This window comes from Blennius ocellaris (genome assembly GCF_963422515.1).
Source record: "Blennius ocellaris genome assembly, chromosome: 1".
Classification (NCBI taxonomy): domain Eukaryota; kingdom Metazoa; phylum Chordata; class Actinopteri; order Blenniiformes; family Blenniidae; genus Blennius; species Blennius ocellaris.
In genome coordinates, this window is record NC_137650.1 from 4,860,134 (window position 1) to 4,881,560 (window position 21,427).

At 43.0% G+C, this 21,427-nt stretch overlaps 1 protein-coding gene across 1 annotated transcript in view; it reads right to left on the minus strand.

Moving 5' to 3' along the window:
- The window catches only part of itfg1 (integrin alpha FG-GAP repeat containing 1), a gene marked incomplete at its 5' end in the record, with an annotated part of 222,107 nt that overhangs the window by 137,705 nt on the left and 62,975 nt on the right, over positions 1-21,427 (minus strand). Inside the window, one exon of the mRNA XM_080520248.1 lies at positions 14,180-14,258. Coding sequence (XP_080376374.1) covers positions 14,180-14,258 — 79 coding nt within the window. The remainder of the gene's footprint in view (positions 1-14,179; positions 14,259-21,427) is intronic.

Consider the following 21,427-nt stretch of genomic DNA (forward strand, 5'->3'; position numbering starts at 1 on the left):
GTGACTTGGACAAGTAAGTTTTATCTGATCACCAGTTTGGAAATAGTAACGCGTTAGATTACTCGTCACTGAAAAAAGTGTTCATACGAGAGTTACCGGCGTCACTGGTCTGAATCATCTCCTCCTTTAACAGCAGAGAGTCTCTCTTTAGGGGTTTGTTGTATCTGGTGCTTCCTACAGAGTCACGTCACAGGTCAACAGAACACAAAGATGTTGGCGATGTGATGGAGATGCCGGTTGCCATGGTAACTGTTGACATCCTTCCATTCCCATCACGGTATGTGTTAAAAACCAGAGATGACATGTACTATGGCACAACAACATTATCAAGTCTGTTGCAAAGAAGAAGCTAGCAAACAGCTAAACACTTTGTGAAGGTAGTTCTGTGTGTATTTTGGAATAATGTACAAGAGTATTTGATCCATGTGTACGCACAGAACGTGTTAATGGAGTCCTGATCCATTTCTTTATGTTTAATCTATTTTACAGTGATGTTTTCTACTCAGCCATGTGCCTTCACCGTAACCTGCTACAGCTAAACTGTGTTATTACTGACGAGACATCCTGTGTCCTCACAACTTACCTGTACAGTTCAGAATGTTGGTGACTGACCGAGAAGACGTAAACCAAGCTATTCAGATTTCACACCAACAACCCCCTTCTCATTCTCATTCTGCACATTTGGCTTAAATCACCACAAAATTGTCGGAAATATAGTATTTCTAGTGTCTTCTTTGTTTTTTTGTTCATTCATTCATTCATCTTACCACTGCAGCTTATTGTAAGGTTCGTATTTCAGTACAGAATACTTGTTCTGCAATCAGAAAAAAAATCTGCTTCTAATGAAATTAATAAAGATTTCCAGAGAAAAAGGGTTAGCTCGACCCACCATCAGATTGTAACAAACTGGACAACATTGAGATTGTTTTAATCAACAGTGGGGTGGAGTGAGTGGAGTGAGATAACTGGTAAATAGACTTCACTTCTATAGCGCTTTATAGCTGTGTGAGCTCATCACATTCACACCACTGGAGGCTGCAGTCGTGCATGGCACTGTCACTCCAATGGGAGGAGTGTCTTGCCCAAGTACACTTCAGCATGTGAGCAGGCATCTGGCAGAGAAGGGAATCAAACCTGCAACCTTCTGATTGGGAGCGTTATGCCACCAGGTAGAGTGAGATGCGTGAAGCAGAGTGAGGCAGAGTGAGGTGGAGTGAAGTGGAGTGAGGCAGAGTGAGGCGGGGTGAGGTGGAGTGAGGTGGAGTGAAGTGGAGTGAGGCGGAGTGAGGCACCGTGAGGCAGAGTGAGGTGGAGTGAGGCAGAGTGAGGCAGAGTGAGGCGGAGTGAGGCGGAGTGAGGCAGAGTGAAGCGGAGTGAGGTGGAGTGAGGCAGAGTGAGGCGGAGTGAGGCGGAGTGAAGCAGAGTGAGGCAGTGTAGTTGAGTGAGGCAGAATGAAATGGAGTGAGGCAGTGTAGTTGAACGACGCAGAGTGAGGCAGAGTGAAGTGGAGTGAGGCAGTTAATCGGAGGGAGGTAGAGTGAGGTGGAGTGAGGCAGAGTGAGGCGGAGTGAGGCGGAGTGAGGCGGAGTGAAGCAGAGTGAGGTAGAGTGAAGTGGAGTGAGGCAGAGTGAGGCAGTGTAGTTGAGTGAGGCAGAATGAAATGGAGTGAGGCAGCGTAGTTGAACGAGGCAGAGTGAGGCAAAGTGAAGTGGAGTGAGGCAGCGTGAGGTAGTGGAGCAGAGTGCAGCATAGGGAGGCAGAGTGGAGTGGAGTGAGGCAGAGTGAGGCAGAGTGAGGCAGAGTGAAGTGGAGTGAAGTGGAGTGAGGCAGAGTGAAGTGGAGTGAGGCAGAGTGAGATGTCGGTTGCAGAGTCCGAAGACAAACAGAATAAGTGATAATGCAGCTCGTCTCTTCCTTTCTTTGATTCCCACCATCCTCTCTTTCCACCTTCACTCTCTCAGTAAATCACCCCTCTGCAGACATGCTCTGTTCTTCTCCTGCTTCCTGCCAGCCTTAAACCCTCGGCCTCATGTTCCCCTCCCCTGTGCTTTCATCCCGCCCCCCCGCTGCCACTGCGTGGTGTGATGGAGATTGGCTGGGGGGGCTACAGAGGGACGAAGCTGCAGGTATGGCTTGAAAGGGGGAAGGAGGGGTCATACAATATGTGATGGTGATGATGGGGGGCGGGGGGGGGGGGGGGGGGGGGGGCGAGAGGAAGAGGAGGAACTCATCATCATATTAACAGGAAGAGAGGCTGGAGCTCAATGTAATCATGGTTTTCAGTTCATGCCGCAGAAACAGGTTATCATACAAATATTCACACCACACATCTCAGCTGCATGGCTGCACCCATGAGCCAGAACTTTATGACCACCAGCCCGATAGTGTGTGTGTTTCCCTTTGAAGACAACACAGTGAATAATGTACTCCGTCAGTAACAGAGAGGGTTATCTTGCAGAAAGAGAAATGCAGGCGCTGCACTAATACAAAGACAAAATAATAATACTACCGTAATACAACAACCCAAAACACAATCTGCACGAAATCCCAGCTCAGTGTGATGAGGTGCAGGAACAGCTCCTGATTTCATCTCAACATCAGAGTGAAGACAGGGTGATGAGTTGTTGGAGTTTAAAGACGTTTATAATCTCAGCTGTCAAGGACTTGGTTTTAGGAAATGAAAGTATGGGATTAGGTTTTGCTCAAGCTCCCGACCAAGATGCGACTTTATTAGGCTAAAAATAACGATGCTGCTCCCCGGATTTAACCCAAATTCTCTCCAGTAAAAGTTCATATATATGCTGTAATCTTATTCAAAGACAATCTTTCTTCTTCTCTTCGGGAAGCTACGTCATGCAAAAGAATTCTGCTGTCTTGAAACCTTTTCATGTTCTTTCTGAAGGTTCGTGGAAATAGCAATGAGGTCCTGTTAAGACAACATTTTCAAGTGCAAACAGAAAATATTTGGAGCATCTGTTTACGTGACAACCGTGCTTGGAGCAACTGAAAATCAAGTTTTTGTAAACGGCTCCCAAAGTGGATTTTTTTTTTTTTTTTTTTTTTAAACTCCATCTCTGTGGCAGGGGAAAACACAGCATTTGAAAAACACTCTGTTCCCAAGGAAACATAAGAACAGGCAACTTTTTCACAATGTTTATCCATTAATTTCATGTAGACGCTGCTCCTGGTCCTGCACACCAGGGCAGTAGTCACAAGTTGTTCTGCACATGCTCAGTAGCGGGCCAATCAGAACAAAGCATGTGTGTGTGTGTGGTTTCATTACAAAATCAAACAAAAGACCAATTTCATGGCCCGACATGATTACATTATTTTCAGAGTCACAACTAGAAATGCTTAATATATAACTGGAACTGCTTTTGGGTCTTTATCTTTTAATTCCTGAAAAGCAGCACAGGATGGAAATATTTCATTTACACACATTCCAGTGAGTCATCAGAAGGTTTAAAGGCAGAAGAGTTGTCATTCAGACCCTGTTGTTGTGAACCCCCCCCCCCCCCACCGATGGCCGCCTCACCCTCTGAGAACTAATTGTAATGGCAGATGCAAAACAAAATGGACGCAGTGGATTCTCCCCTGAGTAAACAACACTTCCACCAAGTGCACGACTATCAAAATGCGAAATGTATTCCGGAATAAAGTGCTCATTAGAGTGTAGATCATTGTGGGTGTGTTTCTGTAATTCAGACTCGTACTTACACATAATTACTGTGCAGCAGATACTGGAAGGGAGAGAGGACCTCTTGGGTTTACCTTCAATGAAGGACACTTTTGTGTCAGATGTACTTTGCAATTTGCATCAAATTGCATATTAAAATGTGCAAATTGAAATCTGAACTTGGAGACTGTAAACCCTGGGGACTCAAGCTTTTGCCTTTGGATGGGAATAGTTCTAAATGTGAGCGAGATCACAAAATGGTGCTTGATTAGGAGATTTAAAATTTTTCCATTGCTGCGTTTTCACTTCATTAATGGAGTCCGCAGGGAAACCTTTTACATAAGTGAAGATTTATGTTGCTATGCAAAGCTGCATTCAGCAGCCTCTCTGATCTGAACCAGCTGCTTTCTGTCTCGCAGGTAGAAGAGAGAGGACACGGAGCAGAGTGGGCTGGAAACATGACAAGACGACGGGGGGGGGGGGGGCAAAAGACAAAAACAGTATGAAAGTTGTGTGTGGAAGGAGTGAGAGAAGAGGAGGATGAGAGGAGGATGTAACAATATAATGAGTGGGGGAAGAACACCTGAGGGGACACAGACACACTGATAGAGACAGAAAGAGAGAAAGAGGGAGGTGCTGCTGACATGCTGTGGCACGCACGCACGCACACACGCACGCACGCACGCACGCACGCACGCACACACACAATGAGTTCAGGTCTCTGTGTCTGCAGGAAGTGACTCCCCGAGCTGCAGCTGGTTTCTACCTGACACACTCGGTTGTGGGACTTGGTTTGTGTTTTACCTAATGATGAATTATGCATCGGCCGCTGTCACTTTGAAAAATGCAATTACTTCAGTGATAAGGCAGATGGGTCTGTTTTGTCTGGCATATGCTGCGCATCTATTAGGAGGCTCGCCGAGGAAGCAGGGCTGCACCATTGCATGGACATTCGCAGAGTAAAGCGTGTGTGTGTGTGTGTGTGTTGCTCAGACCCAGGATGCTAATGAGCTGAATCTTCTTGGTATTTACTGAATGCATCATGTTGGCCAAGCGTTCGGTGCTCAGTGAGTTTTTGTGTTTCTGAGAAAAGATACAAACGTATTTGGTTGAAGACAACCGACGACTCGCTGTGTGTCTGTACTGGAGAAGAACTGAGATTGTAAAACAGCGATTTTCATGTATGAATGACGGGAAGCATTGTTCGGAGGAAAAGAATAGATACATAGAAAATAATCTGCCTTGTTTTGTTTGCGTGAAACTTTAGATGGATACAGGACGTTAGTCACAATAAAACAATGCATTGTTGAATATCTCCATTGCTGGATTTTGTGGATATTTTTAGACACAATCATTATTTTCCAATTGTTTGCATTCAAACTGTGCAGCATAGATAGGAACAACTTTAAAATAAGAGAATCTAGACGACCACATACAGCTTGGCATCGTCACACTACTACGACTCCATTGTAGTGAATGAAGATGTTTCACCTCCTCATCCTTTCATCGAATCCTGCCTCTTTTAGGAGAAGCTGAAAATCACACAGAAGCTCTTTCTTTACAGAAACTATTCACCTCGAGGTAATTTGGACTTTTTGCCCAAATTCATCTTTTTTCGCCAAAATACACTGACTTATCGGCTCGACAACAACTCGCGACTGACTTCCGGTTTGTATCACAGCCAGTAATGAGCAACCTGATTGGATAATTCATACATGTGTGTTACGTTTTGAAAGGCGGCTTCTGATTGGTTTGCAAGTCTGTGAGTCATACCGACACGTTCAAATGCCGGGGCACAGGGGAAGAATTTGAATTAATTTTCTTTCCAAAAAGCTGAGGAATTATATCTGCAGAATATCTATGGACCTGTGATCGATCTCATTTTTCATTCCTAAACTATTGACACGTTTGGTCAACTGCACATCATTCATGCTTTTTATTGTGCATTGAATAAAATATTATATTAGTTTAGATTTTTTTTTATACAAGTAGCTAAACCACAAATTTTGGATGGACACATTTTTGGGATGGAAACCTAAATCATAGATTTCTGCCTAAAACCATGGTTCACATATATTATTATCAACTTTAAATAGAAGACCTCGGTCAGCAGAGAGCCCAAGATGGGCAGAAGGGGTTGAAGACATCAAGATGAAGGAACAATGTGGGTAAGACAGACGAAGAGAAGATGAGGAGGACAGAGTGAGAATTGAATGAGCGCGATGTGAGATGGAAATAATTCCCACTTCAGATCACACTCTGCTCGCCTTTCATTACCCTCCCCCTCCCTCCACATCATCTGCCCCTGCGCTTCTTTTTTTTAATCTTATCTATCTCTCCGTCACACTTGGCGTCACCTTTGAAAGGTGCAGCTCAGCCTCACCCTCTCATTCCTCACACCAAACTGCTCAAAACCAAACTGTCCTTTTAAATTATCTGCTGGAAAACCTGGTCGTTGGCCTCATGCGGAGAAACAAACCCAGCTGCTAATGTGGACAAGGTCAGGCAGGTGGGCGGATCGGCTCGTACACTCGGCGGGGCGAACACGACCTTGTCTGGCCTGGCAGAGCAGAGCGCTCGCTCAGGCGCTTTCATTACGAGGTATAGGCGTTCACACGCCTCGCTCCCGACTAAAATACATCCATTTTAGAAATATTTACTGTTTGTACACAAGAAAGCGACTTTCCTTGCAGGTTTGAGCTGTTTCCTTGTCGGAGCTCATCTCGTCTGACTCATAGCCAGACTCCCATTGATTTGATAACAAAGCCCAGCACTGCACCTGCTGGCAGGGAGCAGCTCGCTCTGTCTGATGGCGGGAAGGCCGAGGAAAACTGAGGACAAATGTACGATACAAGTCGATAAATGTGATTCACTTTAAAGTTTAACTTCACTTGATACAGCCTGTGAGAACATGTTACAATCTCACTTGAGATTACATGATACGACTTTTCGACAACAAAAACAATGAATGAATCTAAATATATTGTGAATCACACCACCACACTATAATGTCCTTATTGTCTGCCTACTGGGCATGTGCAGAACAGCTTGTTAGTACAGCCGTGGTGACCAGGAGCAGTAGCACCGTTTCTGCTGGCCACACAGAGGCAGAGCTCGAGCGTTCTCAAATAGTTGCATTTTCCTGTTTCCATGGAGTGGGAGTGTTTTCAGTGGCTTCAAGCACCGTTGTCGGGGCCATATCGGCTCTACTTTGTTTTCACTAAATTATTCAGAACGCTGCAACACTCCCAATCATTGACTATTGAAATATATTTTACTATTTTATTACATTATTGGCAAATGAATACATATGGGATGGCCAACATTATGACTTCATTGGTTGTCACATCTTTGTTTTGATTAATGATTTGAAAACAATGATTTGGTATAGAGCTGGTATAAACGTCACCATTGGCCATAAAGGTTTCAGATCACTGAACCAAACACAAGTTTGCTTAACTCGTAGTTCCAAACATCCAGATTTTTCTCTCACCTTACGAGACCGCTAACCACTACACCACACTGCTGCAATCATTAATGCTTAAAGAATAGTCCGTTTATAATGGACAATTAATAAATGAATAATGGAGAAAAGTATGTCGACCAGAAATTATAAACAAAGGCAGCATTGACAGAGAGGAGGCTGTAGATTGGAGATATACAGTTGATCAAGAGGAGTGAAAATGTAGAGTGACAGGCGAGGAGGGACAGAGGGAAGCAGACAAAGGGCCTAAAAAATGAGGTTGTGATGTTCCTGTGAGGCATCGCTTGCAGAATTTCTCAGATTAAAGACATGAACCTCTGAGGCTTCCCTCTGCAGCAAACAAGGGCCACCTCCCCTCTCCTAAAGTGACCCCTTCTCCCAGAGTGACCCCTCTCAGAAGCCGTGGTTCCACTGCGCAGTACGTGGCGAGGCGGCGCAGAGCGGGAGGTGATGGTACAGCAAAGCGTACCCAGGCACACTGTCACGCAGCCCCACCGCAGAAAGTACGGTTAAAATGTAGGCGGGGTTGTGAACTATGCTGGGACACGTTGGGCTTCACCCGGCCGCAACTTTGCCGCCGTCCAAGTCGTTCTATTTGACACAGGACAAACTTTGTCATTGTGAATCTCCTCCTGTTCCTGAGAGCAGCCTCTGCACCTCATTGAAAGATCATGATGTTGTGTCGCACGCCAAAGTTTCAATTAACCAAGTTAACAAACAACCAGATGGGGCTCCCGCTGTGTTCCCACCACGTTCCGGGGCGAGTGCGGCTGGAGTGCGGGGGGCGAGTTCATCCAGACATGGCGCTCCTGGGGGGGCTGGGCTGTGGGTCTCCATCCTATACACGGTTGGATTGATATTGCTGTGTGTTTATTATTGTGTTGAAGTCAGGGACGCCGATCCCGTGTTTCCAACCAATCTGTGTCTGCGCGTTGGATTCACATCAGCACGAACCTCCGCGATGTGTAGCTCGCTCTCGCTCTCTCTCTCTCTCTCTCTCTCTCTCAACCTGCACAGATCATTTCTAGATTGTGTGCAGGCCAAGACAGTGTGCAGAGCTAGACATATTCTGTCCACTGCCCTTCTCCCTCCCTCCTTTTCTTTTCTTCTCTCCGCTCCACCCGCTTCTGTGACCGTGTGTAGTTCACTGCCCCTGGGATTTCTCAGTCACGAGCCCCCAGGCGCGCTCCAAGCAGGCTCACGAGCCGTGCACGAGCACAGTGACGTCACGCCGTCCAGAAGGAGTGCGCCAAGCGCCTCTGGTGGCCGCGTGGGTGATTGCAATCTCTTGAAAGACCGCCACTCGGTGGACAAGTCGAGTCATTGCATTCTCCCTCCGTGCGCCGCCGCGCCCCTAGTGGTCGTTCCGGTTACTACCTCGAACTAGACGCCTGCCGCCATCTAGTGTCCGTTCGAGGTCATTACACCCACACACACTGACCCTCCAACGCCTGCCGCCACCTGGTGGATGTTCGTGGTCATTACACCCACACTCAGGCTTCCACACACTCACTCACACACACACATACACACTCACTCACTCACACACACACACACACACACACTCACTCACACACACACTCACACACACACCCTCTTTCTTTGTACATAGTGTTTGCTGTTTAATAGATTAGATCTTCGTGTTTGATGTTTATTACTTGATTGTGTCGTTTTAATAAATAATTTCCGAATTATTTTTGAATAAATAAATTTTTGTTAATAAATGCATTTTAACTGAATTGATCGATTCTTGGTAATCATTGTGTATTTATTGTTGACAATTCACTGGTTTGTAACAGTCTGTGCTCGAATCTCACACCTTCCTTGTTATTTAATATTGTTATATTTACACAGAAATATTAACTTTACTTAAATAACCCTTTTTGACAAACGAGACTGAAATTTGGTATTAGCTATTTCCAGCTTAGCTGGTGGTGCCCCGATTCAATTATTATTTGATTAATAACCAATTTATGCAAATTAAAAATTTTTCATTAATAAATTATTTTTGATAATTTATTAACTTTTGAGTAATTACTCAATTACTCTAGGAGTTGCTGATGAGTAACTAACCGGTTACTTTATCAGTAATTCCAATTTTTCCTAAATTACTTTCAGTAATCTATTACTTTCAGTAATCCATTACTTATAGTAATTATTAATGCTAATTACCAACCATAAATCCCAACAGGTGTATACCCATCGAGATCAGGGAGTGGGGACATGGGTGGGTGGGATATGGGGCTCCTGGGGGTGGGAGGGTGGTTGTCCTCCAGCCGGGCCTGACTGGGCCTTCACTCTTTCTGGCAGGGGGGGGGGGGGGGGGGGGGGGTGTTGGGATTTATGATTGTTTATTAGCATTAAAATAACTCTAAGTAATAGATTAATGAAAGTAATAAATTACTGTAAGTAATTTATGAAAATGTTAATTATTACTGGAAATAAACTGTCATTTACTTATTAACAACTCCTAGAGTAATTGAGTAATTACTTAAAAGTTAATAAATTATCAAAATAATGCATTAATGAAAATTATTAATTGGAATAAATTGGTCATTTATCAAATAATAATGAAATCGGGGCACCACCAGCTAAACTGGAAATAGCCAATACCAAAATATCAGTCTCGTTGTAAAAAGGGTTATTTAAGTTAGTTAATATTCCTGTGGAAAATATAACAATCTTAAATAACAGTGAAGATGTGAGATTCGGGCACAGACCGTTACAAACCAGTGAATTGTCAACAATAAATACACAATAATTACCAGAATCGATCATTCAGCTAACAGGCGTTTATTTACACAAATGCATCAATTCATAAATAATTCGGGAATCATCTCATAAATCAACACAATGAAATAACAAACGTCATCTAACACGGAGATCGAATCTACTCAAAAGCAAACACTACGTACAAAAGGTGTGTGTGTGTGTGTGCGTGTGCGTGATCACGAGTGTCCAGCAGGTGGCGGCAGACCTTCGGGGGTCAGTGTGAGTGGGTGGAGTGACCTTGGGTGATGAGTGAGTTGGGTCCTCAGCTAAGATGGCTGCTTTCGTGTCGTTTACAACGAACCAAAATGGCGGCTCACATTCCCTCAGGTTACTGAGGCGACCGCAGACGCTCTCTGAGGTCACATGTCCAACGGAAAGCGTTGTCCAGTCCGGTTCCAAGTCGGAGTTCTCGCTGGATGTCGGAACATCCAGTTAGAACTCTGGTGATCTTGCGGCGGTGGTTTAGCAGCACAAGTTAGCGGTTCGGATGCTAAATGTGGCTATGTGTGTATTTATCTGAGACTAGATACCACGAGCGAACGGAGGGCGCTCGCGAGGTCAGGTTGGTGAAGAGAGAGAAAAGAGGAGAGAGGAGGAAAAGCTTTGGCGAGGTTTCCGGTCCAAAACTCGGTTCTCCACACAGGGATCAAATGCCGTGTTTCCACCGCACAAAAAGTGCACGGATGGAACAGAGCATTACGGAGCGGTACGGCAAAGCGTAACCGGAGCCAAATCCGGTACCCGTTTCCACTGCAGAAAGGAACACACACACACGCAGGCATGCACACACACTTCCACTCCTCATGAATGAGATTTGCTGCAGATGTTTCTCGTTTCGTTCAACTATCAAAATCCTGTTATTCTGTTGTTGCCTCCTTACTAATTTATATTCCTGCTTGAAAATCACATTACCGTCTAACTGTCTGACTCCAAGTCTCCTGGTGCAAGAGCAAAAACTGTTCTGACATCAGAAGGCTCTCAATCCCATCATATTGTCTGCCCAAGCTGCCCAACAGGACGAGGGAGCAGGGGAGAAAAAAAAAAAGTAGAAAAATAAACGATCGTCCTTTTTTATGTACAACACTCTTAGTATGAGTGGACCAACGTTTACAGTCTCTTGTAGAAACTGTCCCGAGCCCCGAAAGTGATGGCAATGTGTTTGCATTTGAATATAAATACCTTCAACTGAACAATGTTAAATAATAAAATTAGACATTTAAATCAAAATATCAAGGCTCTTAAAAAAATCTAAGTGCACACACACACGCACACACACTCTTGCGGCACATAGGTCACATCCCTCTCGGCTCATACAATATTGGCAGTTTGTTGAGGTTACGTTTGCTCGCTAAATATTTGATGGACACCTCCAGCTGCAATGAGATTAAAAGATTAATTCTGCCAATAAGAACGTGCTTATCAGTGTGAGGCTGTGTGAGCGTGCGTCCAAAGGTTAATTAAAGCTGCATTGAACACAGTGAATGACTCACACCGCATGATGAGGTCACACCCAAAACAAGGAATCTTAGATTCATATCATACAGAAGTTTGATGGAAGACTAACATTTTTTTCTCTCTCATTGTTTTCTGATTCTGGTGTGGATGTTGGAAAAGTGCAGTCTGCATGAGGAGCAGAGGTCAAACTTCGGCACGTCTCTGCATCACCGGAAGATCAAGAGAGCACAAAGGGAACCACAAGAACCAAACCAAGGTTCAGCCCGCTGGCGAGCAGAACACACCGTTTGGACTACACTTTTTTTCTTTTTCATTTTTCTTTTCGTGGATCCTGGGAGCCAGACACGAAGCCGCATGCGCGCTATGGACGTCTTGTTTATCTGGTCGCCGAGCAACCGCCAAGTCCCCAGTAAGAGCGAGTCGAGCGCCTCTAGTGGCTGCGTTGGTCATTGCAATTTCTCTTCGCATCATTGTGTTCTCCCTCTGCGCACCGCCGTGCGCCCCTAGTGGTCGTCATGGTCACCGCCCCGAACCCGACGCCTGCCTCCCTCTGCCATCTGTTCCAGATCGTAACCTTTTTACAAACAAGACTGATATTTTGGTACTAGCTATTTCCAGTTTAGCTGGTGGTGCCCCAATTCTATTATTAATTGATACATAATCAATTGATTAAAATTAATGTTTCATCAATAAATATTTTTTGATAATGTATTAACTTTAAGTAATTACTTTAGGAGTTGCTAATCAGTAAATGACCCTTTACTTCCATTAATAATTTATATTTTTCATAAATTACTTTCAGTGATCTATTACTTACAGTAATCTATTACTTACAGTAATTGTAATGCTAATAACCAACCACAAATCCCAACATTTCTTAATTACCTACATAAAAATGCAATCTGAATGTACAGAAGTGCAGTTCTAGGACAGTAGTCCAGTTATAGTAACTCTGAAAGTCAAAATTAATGATGGAGACAAAGTCAAGAGATATTGTGTACATTATTATTGCTCTGAAAAGAGACAAAGTGCATAGAAGGACCATTGAACAGCAGTCACAAAGATGTTGTACTGCAAACATGTGATTTATTGTGGCACTGTCATAGTTACGGTGGTGTAAGAAGCTGGAGACATGGGGAGGTCATCGTGGACAAGAGGGAGTGTGAGTGTTATCAGTTATGTGGACGTGAATATATTAGACGCTATATTACAGCCTGAACTGCGCGTGTGAGATACAAATTCTGCTGTTTTGAATGATCACTTATCAAGTATCACCAGAAAAATGTCTCACGACTATTACCATTGAGAAAGAGACGTTTACACTGACAGGTTACACCTGCTGATGGTGTCCAACGTTCATGAATGCTGGTGAGGGTGTGAGGAGGAGGTCTATATTCACCTCCATACCAGGGCCACCACGGACCAAAAACAGCCCACAAGAGGCTTCAATCCGACCAAACTACCAAGCAAATTTGAACATTTGAAAGAAAACTGTTGTTTTTTTCAACATATTTCTTCAGTAGCGACACAACACTGAAACCCGAGCTGAGATATCAGTGATGTTGCCGTGAAAACTAGCTGGCTGGTTGCTATCAAACAAGCCAGGGGGAGTTTGGAAAAAAAAACACCCAGAATGCATCAGCCCGAGGAGAAGATTTCTGGACATTTCACTGCGTTTTGCATGAGAATGTTTCATTAAAATTGACTGTAAGTTGAGATTGTTGTCATTTTCTGGAGCACTTGTTTGGTTTTGTGAAAACATAGATATTTTCATCATGTATACTCTGTGTCAAAACAAAGAAAAACATTAGTTTTAATGTAAAGGTTATTATGGCAGAACCTTACCGGTCCAGCCCACAAAGGATGGAATTGGGTTGAATGCAGCCCTGAACTCAAATGTTTGACACGCATGATCTATTGCCTTCCTTCTCTAACCAGCACAGCAAGCTGCTGTTAGCAGCTCCAAAGAGGAAACTGATATAAAGTCCTTCATATTGCATTCTAAGAGAAAAAAAGATGGTTGATATGGTGTTTTAAAGGTGACAGCATGAATGTGACACCGAGCCTGTGCTTTGTTTGAGAAGGAGATGCTGCATCTCCAGTGTTGGAGCAGTCGCATGTTACCACTTTATGTTCAGACACAGGAAAGCTGTAGATCAGGTCCGGAAGGAGAGCCAACACCGTGAACCAGCAGCTGAGCAATTATATCTTTTACCATCAATTCCAGGAGGCATGTTATCTTTCCTTACATTCCAGCAATTTGAGGTGCTGCACAGTTTTCACACCATCTGGACAGTGGACAACACTTCACTTCACTTTGCATCCATAAGGCCATCAATTGACTCCGCTGCCGTCTACCATCTGATTGTTCGTCAGTTTCATCACTGCAGAGGATTACTCTTCACAAACAAACTCCCACTATTACAGGATGCTGATGAGATGACCAGGGGCACTTTGTGGTGCTCTGGCTGCAGCCCGGAGATTAGTGCACCAGCAGAGATTTTCTGAGGATAAAAAATGTAAAGCTGAGCTGAACAATGAAGACCACACGCGCACGCACGCACGCATGCAGAGCTGCCTAAAAAGAGCAGGCAGCCTTATTTGGAAGCTTTTGTAGCGACACAGTATCAAATGCAGAAGGAGCTTTAATGGCTTAGGAGAGGAACAGCTCTGCCACAGGCCTGCCTACACTTACATGAGTCTGAGGAGGTTTTGCAGGCGTCCGATTTTCCTATTATTGTGAAACGGTGAGATGATCAGTTTGAACGCGGACGTGTCACTGTGAGACTCACCAAAGTCCACAAAGGAGGATTGTCCCACAGTCTGGACAGGGGGCTTGACCGTTGGGCCTGCTTTGGTGAAGTTCCCATCCTGAGAGAAAGAACAGCGAGAGAAGAGAGAGACTGATATAACACCACCATAATCATTATCCGTTTTATTAAATACAAAACCAGATGTAATTCATTACATTTTAGCAAGAGTATTTAAAAAAAAAAGTGATGAAGACAAATCAAGATGATCAAAAGTGGTGCATCAAACAGGTAAACACAACAGGCAGCACAGTCTAAATAAAGTCAAAAGTGCATAGTCAGTCAACTATAATCAAACAGCAAAACTGAAGTCCACACAAATAAAACAAAAACTCATCAGTCCTTGAAAAACATTAAACTGAAAGAAGGTTAGGAGCTGCAGCACCTCGTCCACCTTGTTCACATTCCCTTCACTTTCAAATATCTCGGTCACACTGAGGTCATTTCACCCTTTTATCACACTGCATACAGGACAGGACCCCAAATATTGTAGAATTTCTGGGATGAGCCAATAGCTGAGAGCTGAATCTTTTCCACTTGAATGGAATAAGGAATGTCTCTTATCCAGTGAGTATGAGAGGGAGGTCGACTCCATTTGCAGGTGATCAGCATGAGCTGTCCAGCCAAGAGAGTTGTGGAGGCCAGAATGTCCTTCTGGGGCTTGTGAAGTGAAGCTGAAGGAGAAAACGCCAAATAAAGCAAAACGTGCACTTGAATTAATTCACTCCCCTAGAACCAATGACCGAGTATCAATAATATCTGTCCTGTACTTGGTGAGGGATTGTAGATATTGTACCTAAACAGATGCTTAGGAAGTGAGAAATAATCTCAGTGCTGCTGAAATGAAGGCAATATCTTATAAATATACAAATCTTTACAGGTATTAACCCTCAGGCATCAGGAAAGCACTGTCTGCTAGAGACAGAGGAAAAATATGATTTGCAACCAGTGAAGCATGAACAGATATTGACGGGAGACCAAAGTGTTGTTTCATGTTTGTTTTATAACAGTTTTTAACTGCCTATGTATCTCAGCAACCAGTGGCAAAGACGTTTGTATTCACATGTGGCATGTCGTCTTTACAGTTAATGACTTCCCCTTAGTATTTTGGAAAAGGAAACATCTGCTCTTCAGTGTGTAAACTACAATGCTGTAAGAAGAGACAACATGACGCACATTAAAAATCTCTGCATATTCAGAACCCGTTCACGCGACGACATTTCAAGTAAAAATGCAACGGCTGTGTGTTTTCGTTTCACATTTACACGGCAATGCTTGGAAAACGAAACAGCAGAAACACTGAAAACAATGTAGTGTTCATGTTGGGCCACAAGGGGAAGAACAGTTTACTACGGCCGTCCACAGAGACAGATTTGGAGCGTTTTTTCAGAAGTGACTCAGAACGACGACGTAAACGCACTCAAATTGCAACCAAAGTGTTTTCTCTTGAACACGTTGTGTAAACAGCGCAACTCATTTGATCAGAACTGATTCAATGCCTGTGTACCTTTTATCAAGCTGCTGCAAGTTCAAATCCCTCCACAAGTGGTGGAGCACCCATTTTTTTCATGTGTATTTGTTTTGGGGAGATTATCCAGTGTCGGAGATGCTAACATATATTCTGTGGGCTGCTGCTTTTTTTTTTTATTGTTATAAATTAGTTAACTACAGCTTAAATGCAGTAAGAACGCACAAATTATTGCAGGAGCTAAAATCCAGGAGTAAATTCAGTATATACAGCAGAGCTTCAGGGGAGCTGCAATGGACCGGAGACAAGGGGTATGTCCAGAATGTCCCTCCTTTCTCCTCATCGAGCGACTTTCACTGAACCCCGACAGTGTTTGGTGTAGCAGCCATTATAAGTACTGCCCGAATTCTCAAGAAGCAAAGAAAAGGAGGCTTGTGGCTTCCTTTAGAGCCTCCTTTAGCATAGGATAGCATTGATGCACACTTTAGCAAAGGAGGCGAGCTCATGCTGCCCCACAATTCCTTGCGGCGACAACATTTAAAGGGACCCGCTCATCGGAGCGTTCAGGGAAACTCATGATGCCAGAAAAAGAACGCAGATCATGGAAGTTAACAAAGCAATAATCTGCATTGAACAACTTTAAATCATCTAAAACCCAAATGCATTGTTTATAGTCCATTTTCGGGAACTTGTGGTTCTTTCCACACCACGGCAGACGTCGCAAACTTGCGTCGCCGTCGCATTATTATGACGTCACTAAGTGAAAGTGTGGTCCGACTGCAACACTAACGTGCTCGTCTTTCACTAACTCCTTTAAGAAGTCTTCTAACTCCTTCCCTTAACCCTGTGACATCATCCATGGGGTTAAGTGAAAGTCGCTAGATAAGGACAAAAGACATTTCAGACGTACCCAAGATGTCACGTCACACAGCGTTAGTGTGTGCGCGTGCGTGTGCACGCTTCTCATAAACATGAGAATTGTGTGCACTCCATAGATTTTCACCAGACGAATATCTACAGTGGGGAGAACAAGTATTTGATAGACTGCTGATTTTTGAAGTTTTCCCACTTACAAAGCATGTAGAGGTCTGTAATTTGTATCAAAGGTACTCTTCAACTGTGAGGGACACAATCTAAAACAAAAATGCAGAAAATCACAGTGGACGATTTTTAAATAATTAATTTCCATTGTATTGCATGACATCAGTATTTGATCACCTATCAACCAGTTACAGTTTAGGCTCCCACAGACCTGTTAGTTCTTCTTTAGGAAGCCCTCCTGTTCTCCACTCATTACCTGCATTAACTGCACCTGTTTGAACTGGTTACCTGTATAAAAGGGGAGGATGGATGGGGCCATGTATCGTGAGATCTTGGCCAACAATCTCCTTCCCTCAGTAAGAGCATTGAAGATGGGTCGTGGCTGGGTCTTCCAGCATGACAACGACCCGAAACACACAGCCAGTGCAACTAAGGAGTGGCTCCGTAGGAAGCATCTCAAGGTCCTGGAGTGGCCTAGCCAGTCTCCAGACCTGAATCCAATAGAAAATCTTTGGAGAGAGCTGAAAGTCTGTGTTGCCCAGTGACAGCCCCGAAAACTAAACGCTCTGGAGAACATCTGTATGGAGGAGTGGCCAGAATCTCTGCTGCACTGTGTGCAAACCTGGTGAAGAAGTACAGAAAACGTATGATCTCTGTAATTGCAACACAACAAAGGTTTCTGTACCAAATATTGAGTTCTGTTTGCCTGATGTATCAAATACTGATGTCATGCAATACAATGGAAATGTATTATTTAAAAATCATCCACTGTGATTTTCTGTATTTTTGTTTTAGATTCTGTCCCTCACAGTTGAAGAGTACCTTTGATACAAATTACAGACCTCTACATGCTTTGTAAGTGGGAAAACTTAAAAAATCAGCAGTGTATCAAATACTTGTTCTACCCACTGTACATACATTTTAGCAGATGCTGCAATGCTGCGACAGCTGCATAGATTCCATTTATTCTCAATATACATTGTAGCCATATTATCAGATAGATCTACCGATTTGAAAAGACTAAATGAAGTGCAATAAATGATGTTTCCATAGACTGGACATGCATGTCAACATATCTACCAATTATATGGAATCCCTCTGCACTACTGTCCCGCCCACAAGCTTGAAGTGAGATCACAGTTTTACACAGTTTCACAGAGTTTAGTGAGATAATATCTTCATTGTTATTCACATAAAATTAAACCACACAGGAAAGATGCATGTAATTATTCTAACATTACTTCATAACTGTTGGTCGCAGGATGAGTTCAGAAGCTCAAAAATCAGGGCAAATGACCAAAAAACCCCCCCCAAAAAACCCAATCACAATGTTAATGTCATGACAACATTTTCAAGTGAAAACAGAAAACTTTTGTAGAATTTTGGATGTCTGTTTACATGACAACAACGGGTGGAGCCACTGAAAACACGACGACATCATCTCTTTGGGAATACTCATCTTTTCTAAAATGTTTTTAGTCCTGCACACCAGCAGTAACTAGTTGTTGTACACATCATGGACAATCAGAACAAAGTTTCCTCCAGAGTGTCATGAATATTTTCCTGGGACTTGGTAGTTTTATTTTGACAGTCACCGAAATAACAATTCAACATGGTCATCTGTCCACTAGTTCTCTCCCATTGTTAATGTTTAGAGTAGTTTCTTTTCTGCTGCATGTGTGTGTGTGGTTTCATTACAAAAACAAACAACAGCACCAACTCGTGGCCTGGCATTCTAGCTACATTGTTTTTAGTGCTTCAGTTGCATCTATGGAAACGGACAACATTTTCAGAACATCACTGTGTAGACGTGAAACTTTTCCCAAATGAAAACACCAAGTCAATTTGTTTTCACTTGAAACTTTGTTGTATAAACGAACCTCACTGTGTCAGTGTGTTGTGATATTGATGGTTGGACATCAAATGTTTGTAGATTTACACATGAACTGACGCAAGTCACAGGTTATTGGTATGTAGTGTTGGAGGAAAGGTGTGAGTGTGTGTGTGTGTGTGTGTGTGTGTGTGTGTGTGTGTGTGTGTGTGTGTGTTGTGGGGGGGGGTAATGCAAGGATAATATGTGGCCCACCTGCTGCCCTTAACAATCCATAATATCAAACATGCAGTGAATAAATCTATTCCAGCTCACAAGGTCAGTTATTTTTCAATGAGAAGACAGGAATGACAAGGGTCAGAAAATATCTGGACTCGGTTCTATCTTCACACAAATTAGCTTTGTTTACTCTGAGTTCTTTTTTACTGCATTATTGAATTCTTCATTTCTTTTAGAAACTTTAGTAAAAACTATCCCTTCAATCCTAATCAAAAGTCTGATTCACACTCTGATACACAGATGACCCACGCTCTGAACTGTCTGTCCTTGAACGCCTCTCACAAAGTGCTGTTGCATTAAGCCATGTAAATAGGAACAGAGCAAAAAAGAAATGGAAGAAAAGATGGAGGGAACCCCGGATTTCATCCACATCCAGAATCTGCTGAACAGCTGCTCAGTTCAGTTCATTTTACTGTATTTATCCCACAGAGTATGTTGCACGCTACCGTTGGATTGCACATTCGTAGATAAAGTCAGTCAACAACATCATATTTAAATAAATAACCAATCATTTATCAAGTAAACATTTTAAGCATGGGACAGAGAGGGAGAGGTCAGAACATTATAAGTTGCCTACGTACACAAGTCAGAGCAAGACAAAACAGGATGAGATAAAGTTAATACGGTCAAAAGCGCAGCTGCTTTAGTTTTGGTGCTGTGGGATGCACAAGAAGACAGGACGCAGCAATCGTGTCAACACAAGCTCCGACTGATGGTTTCCTTTAATTTCTCAAATCACCAATAGAATTCTCTCAATATAGTTATGAACCACGTGTGGGACTGCGAGTCACTTTACTGCTGACGTTTTGATCAAACCTGCATCAGACGAGGAAACGCACATTCAAATACTAAAAGTAATGTTTTTTTTCCGGACAGGTTAACACATGGTTAGCAATGATGTTCTCATGGCCTCTGACAAACGACTTGTCTCTGCTCTGGTCTCGTTAAATCTCAGTGGTACAGGCTCCACTTCCGTCACATAAATGACTCTTCAGCCCAGACTAAATATGGAGCTCCGCTGGGTTCTGTCTTAAGACCTATATGCATATATACAGATGATACTCACGTCTATATATCTGTGAAGTCAGAAGACAGTGATCAACTTGTTAAACTAGAAGCTCGTCTTAAAGACATAAAAGTTTGTAAAACTTGTAAAAAATGTCTGACCTGTAGGTTAATCTATATGGCCCACAACATCTGAGCGAGAAATGATGTAAACATCTAGTAACACTGGGTATTACTTTTACCTCCCCTGTGATGAACCTGGGAGTTATTTTAGACCAGGAATTATTCTTCGACTAAGACATTAAACAAATCTGTAGGATTACCTTTGTTCACCTGTGTAATATTTCTAAAATCAGGAAAATGTCGACGCATTTGTTACTTCCAGAGTAGACTATTGTAAATCCTCATTATCAGGGTGTCTGAATAACTGCTTAAAAAGTCTTCAACTGATTTAAAATGCTGCAGCGAGAGTCCTGACAGGAACCAGCAGGAGATCGCATTATTAAAATATTTCGGGGTAAAAAATAATTGGGAAGAAACAGCCAAGACATATTTACTTGTATTTGCATCCAAATCCACTGAAAAATGTTGGAAACTAATGTTCAGGGATAAAATGTAACTGGCTCTTAAATGTTCAGGTGTTCAACAATCTGTCATTATTTAAATTGCCAGCGTAAAGTTTATTACATTAGCGTTATCTAAAACATAATCGGTGAGTGTAATTCTTAATATGAAGTAAAAAAAACACGAAATAAACTTAAAATAACCCTCATCTCTGGAGTCAGATTGATCTTGATGATACTTTATTGTTGCATGCACAGCTGCTGGTAATATTGTTATTGGTGATGTGCCAGCTGATATAAGCAGACAGATCAAATGTTTTGAGCAGATATCATCTGCCAATATTCAGCCCAGTTCTTCAAAAATCATAGACATACCTTCACAGAGCAAAAAGGGAGGAAGATCAGAAACTAAACCAGCGTCTGCTGATGTGAATGGGTTTGAATCTTGATGCCGTCAATACTTTGAATGCCAGTTTTTCATGTGTTTACCGAGCAATCCTCGGTGACACACGCACTGCAGCAACCTGTAATATAACATTCATTCATTCATTTGCTCTCTGATCCAACTGCTTGGTCTTTAGGTCCCTCCAGGTTATGCCAAGCATGATTCTTTCCATTACCCTTTGTGTCGAAGATGTCCTTTATTTGTCCAAAGTCCATCCCAAGGCGATACGCCCCTTTACTTCATTTGTTTGGTCAGTGTCTCAGCATCTGACTTCTTGACCGAGGTGGACTTATTTGTCCACTGTTTCGAGAGACACGTTGTCTACGTTCGCCTCCTGGCATGTTGCTTGAGAGTTACACCTGACCTGAGTTGTCTTCTTGTTCATTTTCAGCCCCACTTTTAACTTTTTTTGGCTCAGCTTGTAAAGCATTTCTTGCAGTTCTTCTGAGGTGTCACTCTCATAATTGACGTCGTCCGCAAAACATAGATGGCTAAAGTATTCTCCGTCTATGACAATTCCTTTCTCAATGCCTTCCAAACATGCTGTAAACAGTTTTGGGGCGGTGATGTCACCTTGTCTGACTCCTCTTACTATTTT